The sequence below is a fragment of the Parasteatoda tepidariorum genome, chromosome 5 (genome assembly GCF_982258835.1).
Source record: "Parasteatoda tepidariorum strain Cologne lab strain chromosome 5, Ptep-v5.0, whole genome shotgun sequence".
In the NCBI taxonomy this organism is placed as follows: domain Eukaryota; kingdom Metazoa; phylum Arthropoda; class Arachnida; order Araneae; family Theridiidae; genus Parasteatoda; species Parasteatoda tepidariorum.
In genome coordinates, this window is record NC_141759.1 from 109,694,850 (window position 1) to 109,720,365 (window position 25,516).

Here is a 25,516-nt window from a genome sequence, read left to right on the forward strand (position 1 = left end):
TCATTGTCTAGAGGTCCATCAGATCAATAAGCAGACTTAGATAAAATTAATTACTTACTGTGATCACAAAATTTCAATTAAAAACTTTTTTCAAGCAATTATAATAAACTCTTAGATATTGTAATACTAATTAACTATTGAAACTTTGAAAAATCTGATTTTTTCCTTTCAAAAACGTCTATAATTTTTTGAAAAACTTTACGTTGATTAAATTTAAGGCACACTGGTATTCATAATAAATAGAATGTCATAATCACGGAAAAAGGCGACTGTGCAAAGCACGGAAGGAAGTTCTGGTGTAATCTCTGCAAGATAGACCTGCGGGAAGACAAGATAGACATGTCTTGATCTTCAGTATAAGTTGATAGTTATCTATTGCAAAAAAACCTTCGTGTGTACATTTTGAAATGTTGGCAGCTTTAATTTTACAGTATTATTAGGTAGACTATATATATTTGGATGATTGTCTATATTATGCAAATGAAAGTATCCTTTGTATGTTTACTTCAAAAATGCTATCCTATTAATTTTTATATTGCAATTGCAGGCTGCTGAAGATAGTAAGAAAGATGGTATAGCTGAGCGACTATACTCTGAACTTCCAGAAACAAGCTTTACTCGATCAATTTACAATCCAGAAGCAGTTATGCGAAGAAGGTGGCAGCAAATATTAGAGAAAAAACTTCAACAGTTTTATCAAGAGGGTGGCACTGATGCAGGTAATTAAAAATTTAAAAAAAAACTGATCTTCAATTAATTTATTTTCTATGCTTAATTTTAATCTGTATTTTCATAGATGCACTTCCTTTTATAAGAGATAAAAAATTTCAATTAATCAAGCAGGGGTCTGTTTAAAAGAAATTTGGGTCCGTTAACGGACCCTGCACAAAATATCTTTTCATAAAAACGGACCCTTCACAAAATATTTTAAACTTTAAAACGGACCCTTCACAAAATGATTTTTCTTTTAATCGGACCCTTCACAAATTTGTTTATCTTCATTATTATTTTGTTAATCGAATAAACCCTTTCCAGGGCAGAAAACGAGAAAGACAGATGTAAACGAATTAAGTTTTGTCTTTGGCAGACGATTCTTCCATTATTCATCCGAAATGAATATTCTGCGTTCAGCAGTATAGGCTGAATACCAAATATTTGCATGTTGCATCTCTAATTTAGAACAGCAATTGCTGTTTATTTTTGAAAATTTAAGTTTTTTAATTATAATTTTACATTGAGCATAATCTTGAATGTCTTTACAATTTAAAAACTCCTGGAAAAAGTTTTTTTTGCAATAACGGACCCTATGTGCACAATTTCATAAAAGCGGACCCTGGTTGAAAGAATGTGAGCATTTTTTTCACAATTTCACGAAAAACGGACTTTTCACAAAATGTCTGGACAGACCCCTGTCAAGTAAATTTATCATAAACTGCTTTCACCAAATATTTTTCTTTGGAAAAACGAAGTTTTGGGAGTCATTGGAAATATTTACGTTGATATAAGAACCATGCTGATTATGATAATCTTTTACTCTAATCAAGTAAATTTATCATCAACTGCTTTTACCAAATATTTTTCTTTGGAAGAAAGAAGTTTTGGGGGTTATTGGAAATATTTATGTAAAAATAAGAACCGTGCTGATTATGGTAATTTTTTTACTCTAGCGAAAATTTAAATTTTGTACACTTTTGAAATAGTGTACTAAAATACTTGTATAAATGTATGTAACTATTAAATAGTTTTATGTTTTTTTATTTCTGAATTAAGTATGTAATAGTTTTTAAGATGCTAACAAAGATTTTAATTTAAATTTTAAAACTTACAGTTTTCAGTATCAGAAATTTTTAATGTTACAAGATTTTTAGTATCTTACATTGAGTTTGTGATTGTGAGGTTTAACCACATATTTATTCCAGGGTTGGCTTTTTGCCAGCAGAAACTGGTTTTTGTTATGCCAGTGGCAGAAACTGGTTTTAACCGGTAAAAACCGGCAGAAACTAAAAAGGCTTCTATGTTAGTTCTAGTAATTGCTTAATGACATTTTGTTTAAGTAAACTGAAAAATGTAATTTCATGCAACTGTAACAAACTTTTTAGTTCATTACTTGTAAATATATATTATTTTGTTTATATTAAATATAAAGAGTGCAGTATATCAAATTGAGAAAAGAAATTGTTTAGGTTCAGAAACCGCATCAAAACTTGTCTTTGGGTATAGATTACTGCAAAGTGCAAACAATGTAATATTTGATCTTGAATGGTGATAATTTTATTAAAAAATTTAACTTTGTTTAACATTTAATTGTTTTTTTTTTATGAATTATCCGTTGTATGTCAATCTCAGCATTTACTTTTATGTCATTTTCTGAATTTCTGCCACAAATGTGGCAGAAAAGGGTTTCTGCCATGCCAGTTTTAACCAGTTTCTACCAGTGGTTTTAACCACCTCGGCAGAAGCTTGCCAACCTTGATTTATTCCAATATTAATGCATTACAAAAACATGTATTATAAATTTTTTAAAAACATTTTATATGGTATTTTTAGGTGGTACCTTGAGAATATTTGGAGAAGCTTTAAATAAAGATGTGCCTTACAAAACACTTTCTACAAAAGATACTGCATCCTATGTGGTAAAAGATATATTGAATAAATATGGATACGATAAAGAGGATCCTTTTATGTATTGTCTTGTACAAACTATAGTATCACACCATACAAATGATGGTCCTGATCTTCAAAATGGTGGTATCAGAGAATATATATTGGATGATGATGATTGTCCTCTGATGATTCAGCAGCAGCATAATCGGAATAAAGGTAAAAACAAACTGTTAATGAATTTCTGGTTGATTCAAAATTCTGGTTTGACACTTACGTTTTGACAAAAAAAAAAAATAGGAAAAAAAAAGCTCATTGATATACTAAGAACAATTGACATCATTTCTTTGCAGACATTTTTATAAATTATAGAATATCGAGCAACTGCATGTAAAGAGTCCAAATAAAGCAGTCAATTGAGACTGACAATCATTTGAGTATTGTAACCAGGGCTCGAAAAAACTCAGAAATTTTACCCGTCCCCGAGTACGGCTTGTCCAACAATGTACCCGTCCTCCTTTGAAACTAACCCGTAGCTTCTAAATAAGTAAGGTTGAACTCCGACCCACCCCAGGGGGGTATACGGAGATAAAAGTAAAATTATTACAATAAAATTTCTCTAAAAACTAAAGTTACAGTAAAATTTCGCCAAATGACAGTGGTGGTGATCAGTTAAAAGTGGATTAACAATAAAGTTGCTTCTAAATAATGTTTAGCTTCTAAATAAATAAAAATATAATTTTCTCTTATTTATTACAAACATTTATATAAATTGCACAATGAATTACTAGTTACTAGGATTACATTTTACAGTAATAAAAGAAATACTAGGTTACTAATAATAACCTAGTATTTCTTTTATGAAATAATTTATTTCTTTTACGAAATAATTTATTCGGGGGTATTGCGTTTTTTAAATGAATCAAATATGACGTTTGCCAGTTCCACAATCAAGTCAATGATTTACTAAGGTTTCTGCACAGAAATCTGAAAGGGGTTTTCCATTTAGATAAATGTTCATAATTGCGTTTAACGCTTCTTGTTTAAGACCAGTACGTAATGTGTTTTTTTGGAAGTTCATTGCTGAAAAACCCCTTTCAAATGATGCAGTACTCCCAGACAGAGAAAATATCAATTTCATTTCAGGATCATTTTAGAAGTGAGGAGCTAGACTCGTATAAGATAACAAAAACTGAAAATGTATCACGAACATTAACGGGAAAATGGCCGTCTGCACGGACGTTGGATTCGAGAAATTCGTTGTCCGAGGGGAATTTTTGACCGCCGAGGACGGCTGTTTTTCGAGCCCTGATTGTAGCAAGTACCATGATCAAAATTAAAATTTTGATAGTATTTTCTTCGTTGATAATGGTGTTTGTTTAAAATACTGAAAACATCGCTTTTCATACTTATTTGATCTTTTCTTTTACTTTTGTTTACTTTTTTTGAAATTGTTTTACTTAAAAAAAAATATATATTAGCATTATTTATTTTATCTGTAAGAAGACTTTTTTGTTGCTTGTTCTTTTTATTTTTATAAGTATGTATAGATGTCTGTTTAAAATTTTTATTCAGTATACTGTAAAAAGTGGATGATTGAAAGAAAGACTGTTTTATCTAAACTAATGTTAATCAAAATATGCTATTAATTCAAAACTACCACAAATGTTATTATAAATTGCTTGTTGTAATCAATCGAGAGTAAGGTTTGCTGCAATTGGTAGAAAATAAAGCATATTGTAATGAATAGAAAGACTTGGCAACAGTTATGAAATTATTAGTTTTTTGCAATCAAAGGTCTTGGCATGATTTAGTTATGAAAATCTTAATTCTCAGTTGTGTTTTAATTATTATTTTTGTTGTCATTTATTTATCTTTTTGTAAGAATCAATAGTATATCTTTTATTTAAAATTATTTATGAGTGGCAAGTTTAAACATAACAAATAATTAATATAAATTTGGATAATCTTTTTTTCATTTATTCTATACAAAAATAATTATAAATGATGTTTTTAAAACTAGTATTAAGTTATGAAAAATTTTTGTGGTTCATATAAAAATGAATGGTTTTGTGTCTGAAAGATTTTATGGAAATGATAGTTCATAAATTTATTTATTTTGTTTTCTAACTGTTATTTTCCTTTCTGCCTGGAAGGTTTAAAACATAACTAATGACAAACGTTTTGTATAATATGCTTTTTCCTACTCTAAATAGCTGTAAAAAATTTTTAAGTTACAAAATTTTTGCAGTTTAATAAAGTATGGTATACATCGTGAATACTTCGTGGCATAATTTAATTTGACAAAAAAAAAAAACATTTTTATTTGCTTTTCTAACTACTAAGTATGGTTTTTGTTTAATTTTTTTTATTTTGAACGAACATAATGAATAATATACTTTATTTATATTTAATTTAAATATAAAATTTTTTGAAGCTTGTAGAAAATTGTTAGCCATATGCGAAAAGGAAACTTTACGTCCTGTTGTTAACTCAACCATTAAATGCTTTTATTTTTGTAGGTGCCTTATCATTTCATGTTCGAAGACAACCTGCTGATTACCAGCCTAGAAAAAGGAAAAAAAAAGTCTAAGCCAACTAAAAAGGATGAAAAACTACCCTACCTCCTTGAATTGAATTCTGGTACTTATATCAAAAAATAATATCCTAATTTAAGGTTGTTTTTTTTTTCTAATGAAGGAAATTGATATAGATCCTTATTCCTAACATTATAATTGTCTTTTGTGAAAATATTAACTAAATAAATACAAATACTAACATTTTTGTTTTTTTGTTGAAACTCTAAGCTTTTTTTAAATTAATTTGTCGACATGATTACAGATGGCAGTGATGGACGTGGGCCTCCCAAGAAACACAGACTTTATCGTAATGTTACTGAAGTTGGTAGTGAAAGAAGTGGCTCTATCGGGGGACAATACTTGCAGGTAAAAGAAAAATTAACGATGAATTTGTGCATTTTTAAATATTAATTAAATTTTGTACAAGAGTAGACAAAATAGTTTGGAAATGTATAATTTCATTTAATTGTATAATTTATTGATTTCTACTATGGATAATTTGTGTATATAACATGAATTATTTATAAATTTCTCAGTTGACATTGCTATTTTACTCACATTATTTAATAATCTTTTTTATTCTTCATAATAATTCATAACTCTTAACTGTTTTTAGGACTTAAATGTTATAACACTCATATATTATTCTCAACAAATGCAGTAACAAATTTAGTAGAGTTGAATTTCGTAGTTTCATAATTATTGATTTATGTCTTTCATGTAATTTTAAATCAGCAATCAATTCCAATCAGCTTTGCAGTAATTATATCGTAGAATTTATAAAAATTGAGACATCATCTACTAAATTTTACTTATAAAAAATATTAACTGGCATATTTACTGTGCTTTTGTTTCGTGATTATTAAAATCCTTCATAAAATTATTTTGATTATCGAAGTTTTAAACTCAATTACAAATTTTAATTTAATATTGGTATGAGCGAATATTACTAGGATGAGATTTTTCCGCTTTTAAGCGGATTTTTGGCTTTTGCCTCTCGAGTTTCCGACTTTTTTGTAATTTTTTTTTTTTTGGAAAACTCAGATTTTTCTCTAAATGTTTCACTTTTTTTAATAAATATTCCACTTTTTCTGAAAATTCAGCTGTTGAAATAACAATCATATTTATTTTCCGATTTTCAAAGATGAACAGAAATTCAAACTACTTTAAGACACTAAAATAGCAATTTTTGTATGTTAAGAAGTTATTAAATGTTTCTACTTCACAATTATTGATGGGTTTCACAGAGCTTTATCTAAATTAGATAATAATATGAACATAATAATTCCAATTTTCTTTTCTAAATAATTAAAAAAAATTATGTTACTGATATTTTTTCTATAAATCACATATTAGTATTTATTAAAAGAACTTGAAGGTTTTCAGTAGTGCTGAACTATAGGCAGAATTCTCAAGTAATAATTGTCTCCTTTGTGTGAACTGAAGAAACTTCTAACTTTATTTTTTCAATGGGTTATTTTACTGAGTGTCAATGTAATTCATATATTAAGAAATTATTATGCAATTAATTATGTTATTTATTATCTTAAATTGTCTAAAATTTATAATTAAACGATTGCAGGCGTGTATGATTTACTCGCGTGAAAATTCAGCTTTTTTCTCTTTAAGCCAACCTCATCCCTGATATTAGCTAATTGACTCCAGTTATTTATTTAAGGCAACATTACTATAAATATTTTCTACACATATTGATCTCAAACTATTGTGAATTGCTCAGTGCACCATTAATAAATTTGTAAAAATAAATAAATGTATAACTGTTAAAAAGTTCTGTTTACAAAGTAATTCTGAAATTAAAAGTAGTATATTTTGCTATTCTTTTGGATTGAAATTTGCTTTTATAATACCTTTTTTTATTTGTCCTTTGCCTTTTTCTAAAACAGTATATGTCTACTGCTCAAAAAAATGTCTTGATCTTATCCTGATTTATTTGAACATTTTGTCCTTTTCTGTAACCCATTATGATGCCTGAGTATTCCTGTTTCCTTTTTATAAAACCCTCAATAATCTATACATATTAATATCATTTAAAACTTAAATCTATTTTGTATTTTATTTTTAAAATTTTCTTTTCTTTTACTGTTATGCTGTTTAATAAATTATTAAGACTTTTATAAATTATTAAGACATTTATTATCCAGGAGTTTAAATTTCTATTTATTGAAACATTCAGGCTATCAAGTAATATTTATGATTTTATGAAAAACACCATACTGTAAACAGCTTAATGCTTTACTTTTTTATATTTTAAAATTTTCTATTTATAAACTATATTTTCTACTTACATTTTAAATTTTTTATAATCAAGTTGTTCTATTTATTGTTCTAATATTTTAATTCCTATATTTTGAAAAATGTTGATTTTGTGATATTATGCTGATATCACTTTTTATAAACACATGTTTTCTAAACAATTAACTATCTTTTTTAATTGAATTGTGCTTATTCTGATCTAGGATTTTCTATTTATTTACTTAAATCTTCGATTATTTATTATACTTACAGCTGTTTGGTCCAAATGTCCAACCTCGCCACTGTGTGATTGCTCATACACAGAGAATAGTTACAGTTACTCCTAGCAGTAGAGATGCAGAAACTTATGTGAATGGTATGTGTGAAACAACTATATTACGGAATGGAATGGTTGTACGGTTTGGAAAACTTTTCGATTTGTTGACCCACTTCATGACCAGGTAATTAAGGATATTTTCAACAAAGTTTCGATCAAAATAAGTCATTTTCAGATCATTTTTCTTCACTACATTCAGTTGCATATGTTTATTGGTAACATATTTATTTCTCTTTTCTAGAAACATGTTACCGGAACCTTGACAGCATCTTGAATTTATAGAAAGGTAATATTATTCTTAAATGTATTTTAACTTTAGTTAAGTAAGATATTTATTGGGTTGGTTTTATAGATATTTAAGAAAATTATATGGATTGTATATTTATTTAAGCTTCCAAGTGTTGAAGCGTTATACTTCTCCACTATGCCTCTTTTACCTCCTAAAAAACATTTTTTTGTTGGAGAGCCTTTCGCTTAAAGTACAGAGTAAGGACTAGATTGTTAATTTATTAACTTTTTTTAATTCATTTCACTTTATACAATATGAATTTAACATTACTTATTTCAGCAAATATATTCTTTTTTTGTGTAGTATTACAGTGCAAGTCCATTATAACTACAATTTAAACAGCAAGTGCAATTGTCGTTATAGTAATCTTGCAGTTATAAGCAAATACACATATTTAATATTAAAACAACGATAAAGGAGCTTAAAAAAATGAAATAAACATATTCACCTCTCACATATTTCAAACCACTACATATTTTGATTTAAAATATATAAATAGACTGCTTTTGTCTACCGATAACAAACTGAATTGAGAGTGTTTTCAATATGGCAAGTCATTTTCAGATTGTTATAAGCTGACAATTTTTGAATTGTTAGTGTCAGCATTTCACTGTGACTGGGAAACTAGGTTGTAATTACAGACCTTTTGTAATAGATTGTATTTATTATTTCGATATTGCTGTATAATTTATCCTTAACCTTATGATTATTTGCACTTTATTATTATTACATTTGTTATTGTTCATTTGTATTGTATTATTTCTTTTGATGATATACCATTCCATCTGAAATAATTCAAATTGTTAATTTTGCGTAAATTTTAAAAACTACTAAAGCTGTAACAAATATTACCTACTAGTATCATGGTTTAGGAATTAAACATTATTTTATGTTGTAACTTAATTCAAATACTGGGAGAATTGGAACTTAGGGATCATATCAATTAAATCAAAATCAGCACCAACTAATTAGTCAATTTATTTAATTTAATTTTAATGAATACATAAATAAAGCAGTCCAAGATCTCGTGCCAAAAAAGAAAAGACAAATAAATCAAGTAATTTATCTTCAAAGGAAATTTTAAAACATAACTGTACTAGATAAGTAATTCTAAAGATTTTAAAATTTTTATTTTTCTTCTCCCTGTCCTTCAAAGTCAGTGAACTAAAATCTTGTGCGCATTCATAAATCTGTGTTTTATTAGTTTTCTATTGGTAAGGAAGAATAGCCTTGAAATTTTAAAACCAATAAATAGTGAATTTGTTGAAATTTTAAAACCCAGGCACGCAAAACTTGTTTAAGTTGACCACTTGTGGTGCATTGTTTTAGTGGTCAACTTAAACAAGTGGGCAACTTATAGAGGGAGTAGGTCATTGTTTACTTTTTCGTTTCCTACATCATGTTGCTATATATTTAAAAAAAATTTGTACTTGACTTTAAAATTTTATTTAGCAAATAGTCAAATGAATATCCTAAGAAATGCGTTTAAACCTGAATGAACTTCAATTTGTTACACAAACATAATTCTAATATTTAACTAACTTTTAAAAAAAATATTATTTCGTTAGTTATGCATGTGAAGTGTTTAATAAAAATAATTTCTTAAAATATCAGAACACGAAAACATGTAATTTGAAAATTGCAACTGGAAGAGCAACTTTTCAACTAACACACCCGCTTTCAATGAATGAATGAGAGAAATGGTCAAAAGCTGACCCCCTACAGTTTCCCCAGGTGGTCAACTCACAAAAGGGTTAAGATTGGCTTTTTACACCATTTCACCGAACAAGTGAAATTTTAACATACATTGCATAATGACAGAAAATTTTCTCCATTTTTTTTCCTGGTCAACTTATGAGGGTTTTAGAATAGAATTTCATAATACTCCTAGACAAAATTGACTTATTTCAGTGGTCAACATACAAGATAGACAGGTGGTCAAGTTATAAAGATTTTGCTTCTTTATATTATATAGGAAAAATTCTGTTCTTGATAATTGAGGTCAGTTTATGGAGGTGTCCAACTTACAAGGGTGGTCAACTTGGCAGGTTTCACTGTAATTCCTTTAATCAATAATTTTTATTTTTCACAGAAGTTGAAGGGAAGACCAGGTGTCCCTTCATTATCATGGTATCTATGAAACTACATTTGATGCAGATGGCAATGTAGAAACAGTATCCATACATTCCAGAGAGGAGCGTCTTTCCAAAAAGTCTGACGATGCTCTTTCTCATAGGTCATTAGGTCGTGAAAGTACACATGGACGCAGTAGTGAGAGATATGACCAGAAGAGGGGCAATGATCCTATTCTTCCAGCTGTTTTAGAATTCTGGGAAGATGGTATGGTTTTATAAAAAAAATATTTCCTTTTTTATTTTCCTAAAAATTTTAGAAAAGTTTATTTATTTCCTTTTTAAATTAAAAAAAGTACTTTTATGCATATTTGAATGTTAATTGCATATACTTTCTCTGTGTAGTAAAAGCTCTATTACTTGTTAGTTAAAAAAGTAAGTATTAAAGTTGAAAACTGTTTCTAGGGAATCTGTTTCAATTTTGTTGTTGATTGAGAAAGTATTTTAGTTAAAGCTGGTGTGTTTCATGTAAAGATGATTTGCTAAAAGATACTAAAACTGGATTGTTTATATTGATTTATTGACTCTGTATCTTGAAAATTAGTCAAAAGTTAATTGTTTATAATTAAAGCTTTTTCAATGACAAGGAATGCAGGAAGTAAATTTAACTTAATGTTTTGTATAAATAATTAATAAATCATGTTACATATTAGAAAGAGTGATGCAATATCTCAAAAATGCTCACATCTCTGTTTTAATCGATTAAATTGTAAAGCTGCTTAAAGTGTAACTAAATATTAAGTTGCAGTAGTATATGTTGCAAATATATGTAAGTATATGTTGCAGTAGTTTATTCCTAAATTATTTGAGTATAGATTTTTTAATGTAAGCTATATTTTTGTCACATTGTAAAATGAAGTTTATTTGTTTTGTATGTCTGCGAGTTCCCTCTGTAAAATATTTAAATAATATACTATATAATATGAACAGAACTATACAGATACAAATACTATACAATAGGAATTTTTGCATCAAGTTGATTTAATGCACAAAAACTCTATCTACACCCTAAATTAAATGTTTTTGATAAAATTTAGTCATATTTTCTATTAATTTTATATTTTTCGGAACATGCATTGTCTGTGTTAGAGAGGAAAGTAATAGGTAGTTTTGATTAAGTTTGTATCTTTGTTTAATTATTTGTGGTCTGTTGAAAGAGGATCCCAGTTTTTTAAATACAATTCTAGGTAGCAAAAAATATAGTTGCTAACTGCTATAAAAAAAGGTTTTTAAATTATGAATTAAATCAGTTAACACAAAAGTAGAAAACTAGATCAAAAAAAATCAGAAATAATGTATATATATTTTCTTATATTTAAAATTCAAGTTATCCCAACTCTGCTAATATGTAGTTTAGTAGTAAGATTATGCTCATTTCTTAATAGCGAAGTTACTCATACTTTTACTAATTCACCATGTAAAAATTTGATTCACTATGTTATCTGATCTCGTTAATTTTGGATCACTTAAAAAAGTTAGTTGGCAGTATTTTTTGGATGTCTGTAGTTGTCGTGTTACTTGTTGACAAAATCGGATGAGATTTTTCACTATTCCAGGGGTGATTGTGCTCCGGAAAAAGTCCGGATTTCTGGAATTTTCACTAACTGTGATCCGGAAGTTTCCGGAAATCGAAGGTCCATGAAAATTCTTGTTTGTTTTATTTAGAAGTATGAATTTTATTACACAACGTTCTTTTTTGTAAATATTTTTTCCCAGTAGCTACTTTGGAATTCCATTTTCAAAGATGGAACTTAAAAACACAGTTTATTTTATTTGTTTGTAAGGGAGAGCCAGATAATTTATAAGCTTATATTCAATATTAATATTAATTTTTTATCAGTAAATAGTTAGATTGTAATCAATAGATAATAAACTAAATAGTTATCAGTAAATAGTAAACTAAGAAATATTGAGAAAAAGGAAAAAAAACCTTCTTTAATTTTTTTTTCAATTGAAACTGTTTTTTTTTTTTTTTTTTTTTTTTTTTTCTTTTTTTTTTACTTCAACAATATATATATATATATTTTTTACCTCAAAATTTTTTTTCCGGATTTTTCCGGAAATTTTCCGGAATTTTGACTTGGGCTCACAATCACCCCTGCTATTCAACAATGTATATAATAATTGAAAGAAAATTGTTTTTTTTAAAGAAAATTTAATCTTAAACTACTTAAATATTTCAATTAATGTTTTTCTTTTAAAATTTTTAGGTGAAGAAGCTTTTCTAGCTGCATCAATTACTCAGCTAGATCCTAGTCAAGTGCTGTCACCAACATATGCTCTGTCTATGGCTGCTCGATATCGTGCCTCTACACATTTTAGGCCCGAAACTACCCCCAAATGATTGTGCTCATAGGCTGACAGCTTTGATGAACAATGTAGTAGCTGTAATGCATCAAGTTATACAGGTAATAGATTTTATTAGTTTATTGAATATTTAAGTCAAATGTTTGTAAATAAGTGATTGGCGGACATAATATACAAGAGCATGCAAACGCTGTTGACGAAAAATGTATGATTGGAATACGATAAAAAGTTTGGTAATTCAATAACTAGTTTTATAACTTAAAACTGCTAAAGAAAGATGTGTTGGTACATATACTAATCGATGTAAATTTTTATAAAAATTAAAACATGTAAATTTTGAACAAATTTTGTCAGAATTAGGTTAGGATGAAAGATAGTTACAAGGATCAATAGATTGCTTGCAGATAGTTTATTTATGAGATTTTGTGTTTACAGATTTCATTTTACCTAAGCCTAGTGATTGGATTCAGCTTTTATATTTAGATAAATTTTTATAATGTGAAAATTTTCTAGAATTTTTTGAATAGTTTAAAAATTTTCTCACACAGTTATGCCCATTAATTATTAACTTTTTGGTTCTTAAAATTTAGTTTTCCTTCAATCATCAATAAGTTATGTATTTCAGTTGAAATTTTATTTGTCATTGTCAATTAGCATTTTTTTTAGATTTATGTATCTGAATCTGTGTAAACTGAAAAAAAGAAAGAGAATTTTAATATTTTTTTAATAACGCTACTACTTATTTAATGTTAATTAGTTGAAAACAATACCGTATACTACTAATTTTAGGTATGCAAAGCTGAAAATTTTTGTGGATTTTTTTCAAGTTTTTAGTTGAATGCTTTGAAATTTTAGAAATTACTGAGGTATTGTAATTAATTGTACAAAAATTTCACGAAATTAAATTTAAAATTTTTAAAACAAATTTTCTAAAATTTCATTATATTCTATGTGAATAAAAAAGTTACATTTGTTTAGCTTCTTAGCAGTTTTTACAGCTAGTAAAGTATAAAATTTTGTATATATTATAATTTTTATCCTCTTGTGTTGCCTTTAATATTAAAATAAATTCATAATTTTTCTTTTTAATTATGCATAAAATATATGCACGAACATTTTTACCAGTTTTTGTATGGTTTGAACTATATCCTTTTTTTATATTATTTTTCAATCATTATTTAGAGGATAATTAGTTTTCATTAATCTCTTTTTATTAGGATCGATATCGAGATGCAACTGCCCTGGTTTTTTGGCTTGCTAATACTTCGGAATTGCTTCATTTTCTGAGACAAGATCGCCATTTAAGTGCACATACTCTTGATGCCCAAGATTTATTAGCAGAAAGTGTTCAGCTTGCTTTTCAAAGTCTTGTAACGTGTCAACAAGTAGAACTTCAAGATGCAATGCCAGCTTTCCTTGAAGATCGTGATGATGTCAATGAAGAAGAGGGTACAACTGGTAAGCTTTTTTCTTTTACACTGCGTGACATTTGGCCGTTGGGCATACCATAGGAAAACTCTATAATTAGTGTGATCAACTGTTTTTCTGTGTTATATGAACATTTCAAAATAAGGAAGCGAATGATTTTACACCAACTTAGCCTCTAAATAAATTTATTCAGATATTTAATTTTACAAAAGTTAGTGTCTTTAGTAATTTATAAATGCTGATCAGAGTGGTAACCTTCTTCCGATTACTTAATGGGTTTGACAATTTTAGCACTCGTTTAAAGGGCCCTTCTTAACATTAGATATATTATTTGTATACCCTCTTTTTTGATATTTGAAGCATTATACTTGCATTTAATTTAATAAAATATGCACAAATAGGGTGTCCGAAAAATATAAAAGTGATCAATGTCACAAGTCTAAAAAGAAGTATCAAATATTTTAGAAAAAATGTATTCAATGATACTATTTTGCGGTGGAGCCAGGGAATGCAATTCTTTAATAGAAACCATTTTTTATTGCAGATTCGGATTCACCAGAAAAAAATGCCTCAATTTCATCTACTGGTTTTCTCATTTTGGTTCATAGATGGTGTTGTAATTTTGAATTAAAATGAGTTTCAAATTATTTAAAAACATTTTTAAGAAATGCATATCAGATCAAATAAATATAGACATTTTTTAGTGTAAATTATATTAGTATTTTCTTAATACCGAATTCTATTCTCTCCCTACTTTCTGAATCTAGGCCACTCCCATGGAGTGAGATCAAATTTAATTTCCAATTTCTGATAAGATGCCTTTTTCTAGAGTTATTACACTGTTTCTATGCTTTTTAGACTTCCTGTTTATTTTATTACTAAATTTTGTTACCACTTTTTCAGTAATGAAATAAAATAAAGAATTTTTTTTTTACCCAGCAATCAACCTTAGTTTAAATTTCTAAATTAATTCATGGAATTAGCTTTAAACTTTCTTATTGAATTTTTTCTAACTTTGTGCGTTATAATTATTGTATTACATCTGATTGAAATGCAATTTTATTTATAGCTGAGTTTTATATGAGGTGTCTGTTCTCAGCTGATGTTTTAGCTGTGTCTGTAACTTTTGAGGCGATGCCGTTTCAATGCAGTCATCCAGATGTTTTCACTTCATCAACTGTTCAATAAAGTTGTATGTGAAACCAGAAGGAACGAGACTTTGGGGTGCAAGACTAAAGAGAAGGTTGGGACGTGTGGAAGCATAGGCTGAGAAAAAAGGATTGCTGCTGATTGTCTTCTCAGTCGTATTGTGCAGGTAATTTTGTATTTTTTGTAATTGCACTTTTATAAATAAAAATAGCACTATTTTTTATCCTGCAGTGATTCTACTATATCAGGGGTGGCCAAGCTCTTTGATAGTCGAGCCATTTTTCAAAATTTGAAATTTTTCGCGAGCCACAATTAAAAACGTATTTAAAAGGTATGCAAAAAAAGGTGTTAAATTTTTTTTTACATAAATTATATTGATTGAAAACATATAAGTAAAAGTGCTAAATGTGTGTATTTAATTTTCTTATCTTAATAATTCTTTAAAATTTGGTTAATAATTGGTGATAGCACTTCTCAGTAATTCCTTGAGATGCTGGTTATTTAATACTGATCGGTGTTTGGATTTCACGAATTTTAAAGTAGAATAAAATGATTCACATAAGTACGTTGTTCCGAATATTGAAATAATTCGACAAGCAGACTTTTTTATTCATGATACTTCCATTCTGGTACAAATTTCCAAAATTCAGATATCGACTGATATTTTAAATGTAGAGCTTGATCTTCTTGCATCTCTATTAATTCTAATTCTCCAGATGCTTTTTGTGTCATAATTATATTGGAAATGGAAAACTCACCTTGAATTGAACAATGTTGCACTTAGTTTTTTTATATTTGTTCTCGGTAATTTAAAAGACATTTTGAAACACATACGGAACGATAATAATTTTTTAAAATATAATAGCACAAAAATGAAAAGAGAACTCGGGTACATCTATCGAGAGCCACAAATAATCCTTCAAAAAGCCGCATGTGGCTTGGAGCCGCAGGTACTATATGATAACTAACTGTACTATATGATAACTAAAATTTAACTAAAAAGTTATACTAAAATTTTAAAAATCTTTAAAACATTTTCTACGTATTTAAACATTTTGAACTAATTTATATGGAAAGGATTTCTATCTTGTTTTATTTTCCCACTACTGGCTTGTAAATTAATTGCATGCAATAATTTTTGAAATTTTTTTAAAGATTTTATATGGGATCTTTTTGGAAATAAGGAAAATTTTTAATTTTTCATCACTTCCATTAAAATCCACTTTCAGACAAAGTATCCCAGTTAATAGTCTATATCTATCTTTAGAATTTTGTGTTGAAGATAAGATGTTCCTTTTATGGTGTAAAAAATATTTTAAGATTAATTTTATATTAATAAAATCTTAATAATGCTGAGAAGTTATGTGAGAAAGAATTTAATTTTTCTTTACATTTTCTTATAAAATGTATGGTTTGCATTTAAAACCTTGAAACTTTTTAAAATTTAAATGTAAACTTATAGCTCAAAATAAAATAAAGCTCAAATTTATAGTTGAGTAAATTGACAATTAGAGTAAATTGTTTTTTTCCTAAAGATATTTTTTAATAAAAATTTAGAATATATAAACTAATGCTTGTTTTTTGTACCCAACATATTTTATGTTGATTATAATAATGCTTAAATTTAAATATGTTTTAGGCTGCTCATTTATTGCAAGCTCCAAAAAGTAATTCTGAAGACCTGGCTTCCATTTGTTCTCTTTCTTTTAAACTGAACTCACTGCAGTTACAAACACTCTTAGAGCGCTATCTACCTTCAGATGATGAACCTCATATACCTCAGGAATTTATTGAAAGTGTTGTAAAGGTATGCGTTATGTATTTGTAGTAACCTGACAGTTCTTTCAATGAATAGTTAAGTGTTATTAGATCCATGACTAACTTTATATTGTAAACTACTGTACCCAAAATTTCTTATAAATATAATGAATAAACTTTCAAAGCAAAAAAGGAAGGGGGAAAAAGTGAATAATTTTCAACTGAAAGTTCTGAAATGGACATACTACAGTTTCAGTTCAAGAACCTTCCTCGGTGTCTGGATACCAAAATGATGGTAGCAAAGTAAAGAGACAAACACATGCTAAGTGGTTTAGCCAATAGAGACAGAGGAACAAGTTTGAATAATATAATAAAAAATAAGAGATGAAAAAAGGCGTGAGGGGATCTGATGAGAGCTGCAGGGGACAACAGATTAAATTAGAGTACACTTCCAAATAATGAAAAACAGTGGGATACTAGAAAGGTCATTAAGTAAATTATTATAATTTTTCAAAGTATGGAAGGACAACCAAAAATTGAATTCGGTAGATGAAGAGCACAGTGTTAAATGACTTTAGCAGAATAAAACTCAAACCTGTGATTAAAATTCCAACTATGTAGAGCAATGAAAGATCGATTAATGTCCTGACTTTGGTCATAGCTTTCTTTCTTTTTTAAATTGAAGTTTAAAGGTATGTTTAGTTTATCCAATATATGCAAGACTACAGTGACACCAAATTTGATAAATACACCAGCTTTTAATATCAGCTATGGGTTCTTTAAGGTTGGTGAAATTTAATTTATTTACTGGGGAAAAAACTATTTTAAAACTGAAATTTATTCAAAATCATAGCAATTTGGGAACTGATTTTCAGATAATAAGGTAAAACAATCCAATTGTCAAAATCTGATTCGAAATTTTGGTAGATATCAAATTTAATTTTTTATGGATGGAATCAATAATATTAAAAGGAAATCACTATCTACAGCTATAGCTAGAGAGCTTTTTAGATAATAGTTTTTTTTATTTTAGGTTGCTGAAAATACTGCTGATGAACAAGCTAGAAGTGAAGGCAGAGATATTAAACTCGATTCTGATTCACAATTGCCTTTCTTGTTGCCTGAGGATGGTTATTCTTGTGATATTGTCCGAGGAGCTCCAGCTGGATTGCAAGAATTTTTGCAACCACTTATTCTAGCAGGTAAAACAGTTGCTTTATAATTGATGTACAAATATTTTTAATTTGCTATTTTATATTTATTTAAAATTGCTATACAAGTGAATATTGAAAATTAAATTTAAATATTTAAATGAAAACTGTTTTCTTTTGTGACTTAAAACTAAATTTTCAATAACATAATTAAAATCATTATTTATAACTATAATATTTCCTTGGTAGATGAGTTTCTGATTTTTAAATAAAATTGAAAAAAAATTAAAAGATGTTTCAATTTGCCATCAAAATCTTTTTCACTTTTATATTGATTTTGAAAATTATGATTTAATAGTTGAAAATAATTACTTATGCAACTAATCCAACCTCAATTTTTTTTATCAATATAAAGAATATTATGTGTGTAAGTAAATTAAAAAAGAAAAAAAAATTAATGTGTTAAAATTGAGAACTGCTAAAATTTAATAATTCAGAATTAAGCATAGATTTTAATGTTATTTATTGTTTTATTACCTTTTTCAATATTCTGTTATGATCAGTTTAAAAAAATTCGATCACATTTTGATGGAAATGTAGAGTAATTTTTGGTAGAATAGTTTTGAATAATTATCCATTATAAATTGAAACTAATAATTTTTACCTTAAGAAACATATTGCTGTCATGAAAGTGTTCTCACAGTTAGAATTCTTTGGAAGTCCTCATTTACCTAAAAACACAACTACAAATATTTCATATTTTTAAAGCCTCAGTTAAACATTACACACTCAGCTTACTTTGATATATATGATTGTTAAGTAAAAACTATAATTCAGTTAATTGGAAATGGGTTTCACTTTAAGTTTTAACAACTTTTAAAAAAACATGACTAACATTTATTTACTAATTATGTGATTTAATTTAATGTTGAATATTTTCTGATGTCATGTGTTACATTGTTGTCAGCATACTAAATATCATTGTAGCTATAGTTTTTTTTCTTCTTGTTTTTTATTGTAATTATTAGAGCCACATCCTTCTCCCTTTTTAAAGTGAAGTTTAAAAAGGTGTTTATTCTGACTTTTTTTAATGTATGATTAAAATTAAAGTATTTTTGAATTCATTAATGTAGTAGCTTTTATTATTAATAACTTATTTTACTTAAATATATTACCAGGAGTGTTGTATATAACATGTTTAATATTTTGTTAAAGGTCTTTGTCGTCTTACAATTCAGCCTACATCTTCTGGGTATTGGACTATTTACATGTCTGATCAAGATATTGGCAGGTTGCCTTCTGGGGTAATTAAAATTTATGTATTACATTCAAATAGTTAATTTTATTTTGATATTGTTTCTTTCAATTGTTCTGAGAAATTGCTTGAAAATTAATCTATGTATTAAACACTTTAAGTAAATGTGTGTGAGACTTTTTATATATTTATTATGTCATTCATAAATATACTAGTGAGTTAAAATATGTGAGTTTTATACTTAAAGTCTAGCTTTAAAAAACTGAAAAAGAAATAACTGTTTTATTTTGATAAACTATTAGCATTTGTAAAAAAATTCTGACTTCACTATGTTTTTAATATTTTAAGTGAAATCAACATATTCATTAAAATTTATTTTTGAACACTCTTTAAATTGATATTCTATATGCTAAAATACTAATTATTTGATGAAATTTCCATTGATATTAAAGGACATATGACACTAAATTTGCTTACTGTGAGAGATGTATATCAATAATTTTGTCACTAATGTTTCAAAATAGTATGTTAATTCTTCTACCAGGATGAAAAAAAAGTTCACATAAATTTGAAAAGAGTTTTTTACAATAAATACTAACTATTGGAAGATTTTGAGTTATAACTTACTTTCTGTTAGGTTGAATGGAAAGTTTTGTTCACGAAAGTGCATGCCTTATTTTATATTAATGTTAAGGTTATTTTATGAAGGAAAGTGGTAGGGTATTTGTCCTATAACTCAATTGTTATGTTCTAGCTTACAGAGACACAGGTATATGGCAGAAAAAAGGAATGTGCATACATATTCTCACTTGTATCGAAAGTATCCAGCAGAGCTAAGTGATAACCCTAATGTATACATTTAAAGATAAATACCCTACCATTTCTTAAGGCACAGTTTGCATCTTTGTTTAATGAGGTGTGTTCTTTCGCCGACAGAATTTTCCGGTGTACCTAATATAATTTATCGTCAATCCAGGATTCATTACCAGATTCAATTCTTTTGGAATTTTGTGAAAACAATATTAAATTTGTAAATGATTTTGTTAAAAACTAAGATTGTAATCTCAAGTGATGCATATTTTTGCAAACACCACAATTATATATGACTACAGGAGCATTTAAATACTAAGAAATAAAAACTAATTTGTCCACTATTTGGTTGTTAGAAAAATTGCATCACCAATTTATTTAAAAGTTTTCCAGGAGGATTTTAATTTTTATTTGTCAATTGTCCATATAAAAATGCTCATGTTTTTAAAAGATAAGTTTGATGAACAGTTAAGTTTTTGAAAAGTCTTGTCTTTTTTTTCAGTATTGTGATTTTTGTGAAAGGTTCTATAATAAAATGGTCCTTAAATGGACCTAATTTTTTTCTAGGTCATCCCCAATTATTGATTCATGTGGTCATGTGTGAAAACTTTTCTGTATTTGTTCTGTTGTGTTTTAAGAGGCATTTTCTTTACCGTCTTAATTTATTTATTATTCTTATTTATTCTGTGAATACGTAAGATTACTTTTTAAAGTACTTTTTAGAAAGTGTGCGACTTTTAAAAAGTAACGACTTTGTCTTTGAAAAATCTAATAACAAGTAGTTAAGAAATGTTAGAATTAAATTGTAATTTAATTTCTAGGCTCGTAGTCCAAGTTTACACAGTTATGTTGATGATAGCAGCAGCTGGTAAAACCAAGAAGCAGAAGTAGTTACAATCCGCTTACAGAAAAGTAATAATGGCATCGGTCTGAGCATTATTGCTGCTGGGGTAAACATTTAATTTCTTTCCTTGTTATAAAAAATTGTTTAATTGCAAAATACAAAAAAAGAATTCTCAGTTTTGAAATATCTTTGCATTTTTTAAATTCAATCATTCATTTAAAATTTATATTAAAAATATTATTTTTAACTAAAATGTAAATTTTTAATTGTAGTCTTAATAATATTGTAATTTTTAAAGTATTCCTAACATTTTCCCTAGGAGCAGAATTATGTTGAACATTTTACGTCAAGACTCGAGAATCACACTAATAAAATTATTACTACTCTTTTTTAGTGACAAATAATATTGTTTTGCAAACTAAATTTGTAGGCCTTAATTAGAAATACCAAATTATGTATAATTGTTTACGTAACAGAATAAAACTTGATAACAGCATATAAAATTTTCTTCACTTTTAGAGTTGCTTATTCTGAGTGGTTAGTAACAGTTCTGCTCCATTAATTAGTTGTTCTGTTGGGATTTCCACATACGTTGCAGTTCTGAGCATTAAGCATTTCTTATTATTCTCTTAGAATTTACAATTTTTGTAATTGTTTAGTTTTAATTATTTATTAATATTTTTTAAAAGCTTAAAAAGTTGATTAAAATGTATCCTGCAAATATATTTTAAAATATATTTAGGTGACATTTACACAATAAATGTTTAATATAATAAAATTTTATATTTTATAATTAATATAATAAATATAATAAAATATAATTATTTTATAATAAATGTAATTATAATTTTAGAATTTATTAAAATATTTTCTCTAATTAACATTGTATCCGAAGCATTATTGTTTTAGGATATGCCGTAATAATTCAAGTTAAATACCAAGAAATATAAATGTCTACAGCATTCTAGCCTTGTTAAATTTATATGTTTTTAAAATTTACATATGTTGAAGCATACACATACTAAGAAATGATGTATGGTACTTATTCTTATAGGCTCCCTCTGAGAATGACAAGCTCGGAATCTTCATAAAATCTGCTGTAAAAGACGGTGCTGCTGACCTAGTAAGTGGTTATAATTGAAGTAATTGTGCTGAAACTAAGAATGGCTTAGAAATAATTGAATTGTAAATGATGACTTAAACCTCCCCCTCCCCCCTTACTTAAACATTAGATTTTTTACTATTGTACCGTTACCCCTTTTGCTGTGATCTCAAAATTTAAATTTAGTAACGGTTACCCAGGTTATTTAGTAGACAAATATCTAATGAATTACAGAAAACTGTTAACATTTAAAACTCATTTTTATTGCACCTCTAAATCTTCAAAAAACATAATTTCACACATTTCCAAATGCCAACATGGGAATAAACATTTATACATTAATTAAAACAAAAATGCAACCTTAAAACACTCAAGCATAACCTTCAACTTCTACAGTTCAAAAAAAAGACATTTATAAAATAAAAACTTCATTTAACATTTCTAAAAACCCAGACTTGGTTTATGATATCTATAAAGTACACTTAAATGCTGATTGTTCTCCTACACAAAAAAAAACACAACATAACAGTTCAGAATTTTCGGTAAATGATTCCTCTAAAATGTTAACGAAATAAAATTTAAAGTTTTATAAGTACCCTACGGAATTTACTGCTTTCACTCTGGAACCGCCCACCGGAAAGGTAGATGAACTCATGGACAAACTCCTCGGCTAGGATCTCGAAATTTCTCCAGCTATTCTAATTTCAAGCGACTTAGGCATGTAGAAGGGGGACACCGGACGTCCAGCATAGATTCCTCCGGACTTGGCCCATCGTCTCAAAGATATCGGCTTTTGGCTAATCCCGGTAGTCCTTCCCGCTAGAGACTTCAGTTTAGCTTTCCCTAAGGTTACGATCCACCATCTCCGAGATACTGTCACGAACCACTCCTTCAGCGGACAAACTCCGTATCCCCAGGATACTGCTCTGATTAACTGCTTACTACTGGTACTGCAACTCCTCCTAGCCACATTCATCGCTTCTCTTTTATCCTCCCGTCAACAAGGCGAAAGAATCTAGACTGACCTGTTTACCACGTCCAGAGTCATCCCGCATCCGGCGGACGTCAGAACCAAAAAAAAAGATCCCTGAGAAAAACCGTCATGAATCCACTAATACCCTATACAAGTTATAATACCATCTTCAATAAATATTAATAAATTTAGTTACATAGATTTTACCCAAAAAAATCCCTTTTTAAAAGACTAATTCAAAATTTCTAAAGAAAATATCATTATGATTGAATTTAAACTTTACCGTAGTGGTGCCATCTACAGACAAATAATCTATCTTTAAAAGTATTAAAAAAAAAAAACTTATAATAAATTTCAATTTATTACAATACCATCGCCTCACCGAAAAAAAATTAAAATACTTTTAATTTTTTGAAACACTATAGCACTATGTTAAAATGACCTGGAACACTATCACGAAATCAAGAAAACTAAATTACTGGTTTCACACAAAAAATTCCGTTTTTTCCTTTTCTCTAAGCTGTTCATAAATAATTCCTACTTAAAGTTCAAAATCTCTAAAAGCACCACGCGGCTTTAAACCTACTTTTAGATCTTTATCACTAAAATCAAATCTGACCCTAACAATGTGCACCTTGCAAGGAAACAGAAAAGAGGAATCAAATATGCGCCAAAGTAGTTTAAACTACACTTAACTTTAAAAAACATTATAACTCAGATTTACACTTAGCAATACCTTTTCCAGCGGCCCATAGGGGGTCAGGAAAAGATTGTACAGCAACGTTATCAATCTTCAGCTTTCAAATTTTAAACATCTAAAGATTCATAATCTGCATTTTCAAAATAACATTAAAAAAACAAAAATGGGACAAACCCAGTTTTGACTGATTACATACATCATTACAATTGCCGGTGGAGACCTACACTTCACACTTATGTACATAAAAGGACCGTGGTCCACCTGAAAACAAAAAACAGTCTCCACCGACCTACTACATTCCGGCTTATGTAACCAAAATATACACCGCCAGGTATAAACTCCTCCTCCATATTTGGAGAACATTTGACATTCCACCCCAAAACACTTATAACCCAATTTAAAACAAGAAAAATTTAGTTACACTTTTCTTACAAATTCTAATTTCTTATGACCCGTCCATTTACTCGTTGTCTTAAGTTATAACGAGGTTGCGGAAAAGGCACGAATTTACCTGTCTCATACAGTAGATTTCCTGGAGCAGGCGTCTCTACTCTTTCCCTCTCTACACTGCCACTTATTTGGTCACCGAACCCACTATCTCTGGATCGCAAAATTTCCAATCTTTGTTCCGCCTTTTCCACATTCTCCACATGAACAACCCTAGTATAGCCAAAATTTTTTGTATGTTGGATTTTCAAAGTGACCGGAGATAAGACTTCAACCACCCTGAAAGGGCCCTCATTAAATTTAGCAAATTTCTTGCACTGGTTTTTCTTTAACACAGGATTGAACCAGTATACCTCATCCCCTGCTTGGAAACTATATTGTTTGATGTTTTGGTCTCTACGAGCTTTTCTATTTTCTGCAGAATATTCTAGATTTTCCCTCGCTGATGCATAAGTACTATGCAATTTACCAAGTAAATCTTTGGCAAAGTCCTCAGCACCCGCATAAGAGAAAGGTTTATGATTCCTACGAAATTCCAGCTGTAAAGTTAATTCCCTACCATATGTTAACAGTGCCGGAGTACTTGCAACGCCAAAAGAGAAAAATGGCCAGGTATAAACACACCCGTTTGACCATCCTGTGGCGAAGGCTTATCTTTAAGACACATATTCGATTATAACTCAAATATCACAAATACACTATTAATTGAATATACCCGAACTTGTTTACGTCTATTTCAAAAACTGGGAATACATGAATACACTCAAATATGATACAACTTTAAAACACATAAAAAGTCAAATGTTAGCATCTGGAAATGCAAAAGATTGCAGCACCAATTTAGGCCCTCTCTATTAAATTTGCCTATCCTGGTCACGGCACCAATTTGTACCGTTACCCCTTTTGCTGTGATCTCAAAATTTAAATTTAGTAACGGTTACCCAGGTTATTTAGTAGACAAATATCTAATGAATTACAGAAAACTGTTAACATTTAAAACTCATTTTTATTGCACCTCTAAATCTTCAAAAAACATAATTTCACACATTTCCAAATGCCAACATGGGAATAAACATTTATACATTAATTAAAACAAAAATGCAACCTTAAAACACTCAAGCATAACCTTCAACTTCTACAGTTCAAAAAAAAGACATTTATAAAATAAAAACTTCATTTAACATTTCTAAAAACCCAGACTTGGTTTATGATATCTATAAAGTACACTTAAATGCTGATTGTTCTCCTACACAAAAAAAAACACAACATAACAGTTCAGAATTTTCGGTAAATGATTCCTCTAAAATGTTAACGAAATAAAATTTAAAGTTTTATAAGTACCCTACGGAATTTACTGCTTTCACTCTGGAACCGCCCACCGGAAAGGTAGATGAACTCATG

The 25,516-nt window shown here is 28.2% G+C and overlaps 1 protein-coding gene across 1 annotated transcript in view; it reads left to right on the forward strand.

Moving 5' to 3' along the window:
• Positions 1–25,516, forward strand: part of LOC107445864 (afadin) — a 38,620-nt gene that overhangs the window by 4,634 nt on the left and 8,470 nt on the right. Inside the window, 21 exon segments of the mRNA XM_087162957.1 lie at positions 548–719; positions 2,548–2,820; positions 5,124–5,179; positions 5,181–5,244; positions 5,443–5,546; positions 7,707–7,857; positions 7,860–7,894; positions 8,007–8,056; positions 10,152–10,399; positions 12,402–12,526; positions 12,528–12,599; positions 13,716–13,956; positions 15,026–15,041; positions 15,043–15,138; positions 15,140–15,204; positions 15,207–15,241; positions 16,715–16,882; positions 17,867–18,035; positions 19,200–19,288; positions 20,871–20,999; positions 21,948–22,016. Coding sequence (XP_087019083.1) covers positions 548–719; positions 2,548–2,820; positions 5,124–5,179; positions 5,181–5,244; positions 5,443–5,546; positions 7,707–7,857; positions 7,860–7,894; positions 8,007–8,056; positions 10,152–10,399; positions 12,402–12,526; positions 12,528–12,599; positions 13,716–13,956; positions 15,026–15,041; positions 15,043–15,138; positions 15,140–15,204; positions 15,207–15,241; positions 16,715–16,882; positions 17,867–18,035; positions 19,200–19,288; positions 20,871–20,999; positions 21,948–22,016 — 2,427 coding nt within the window.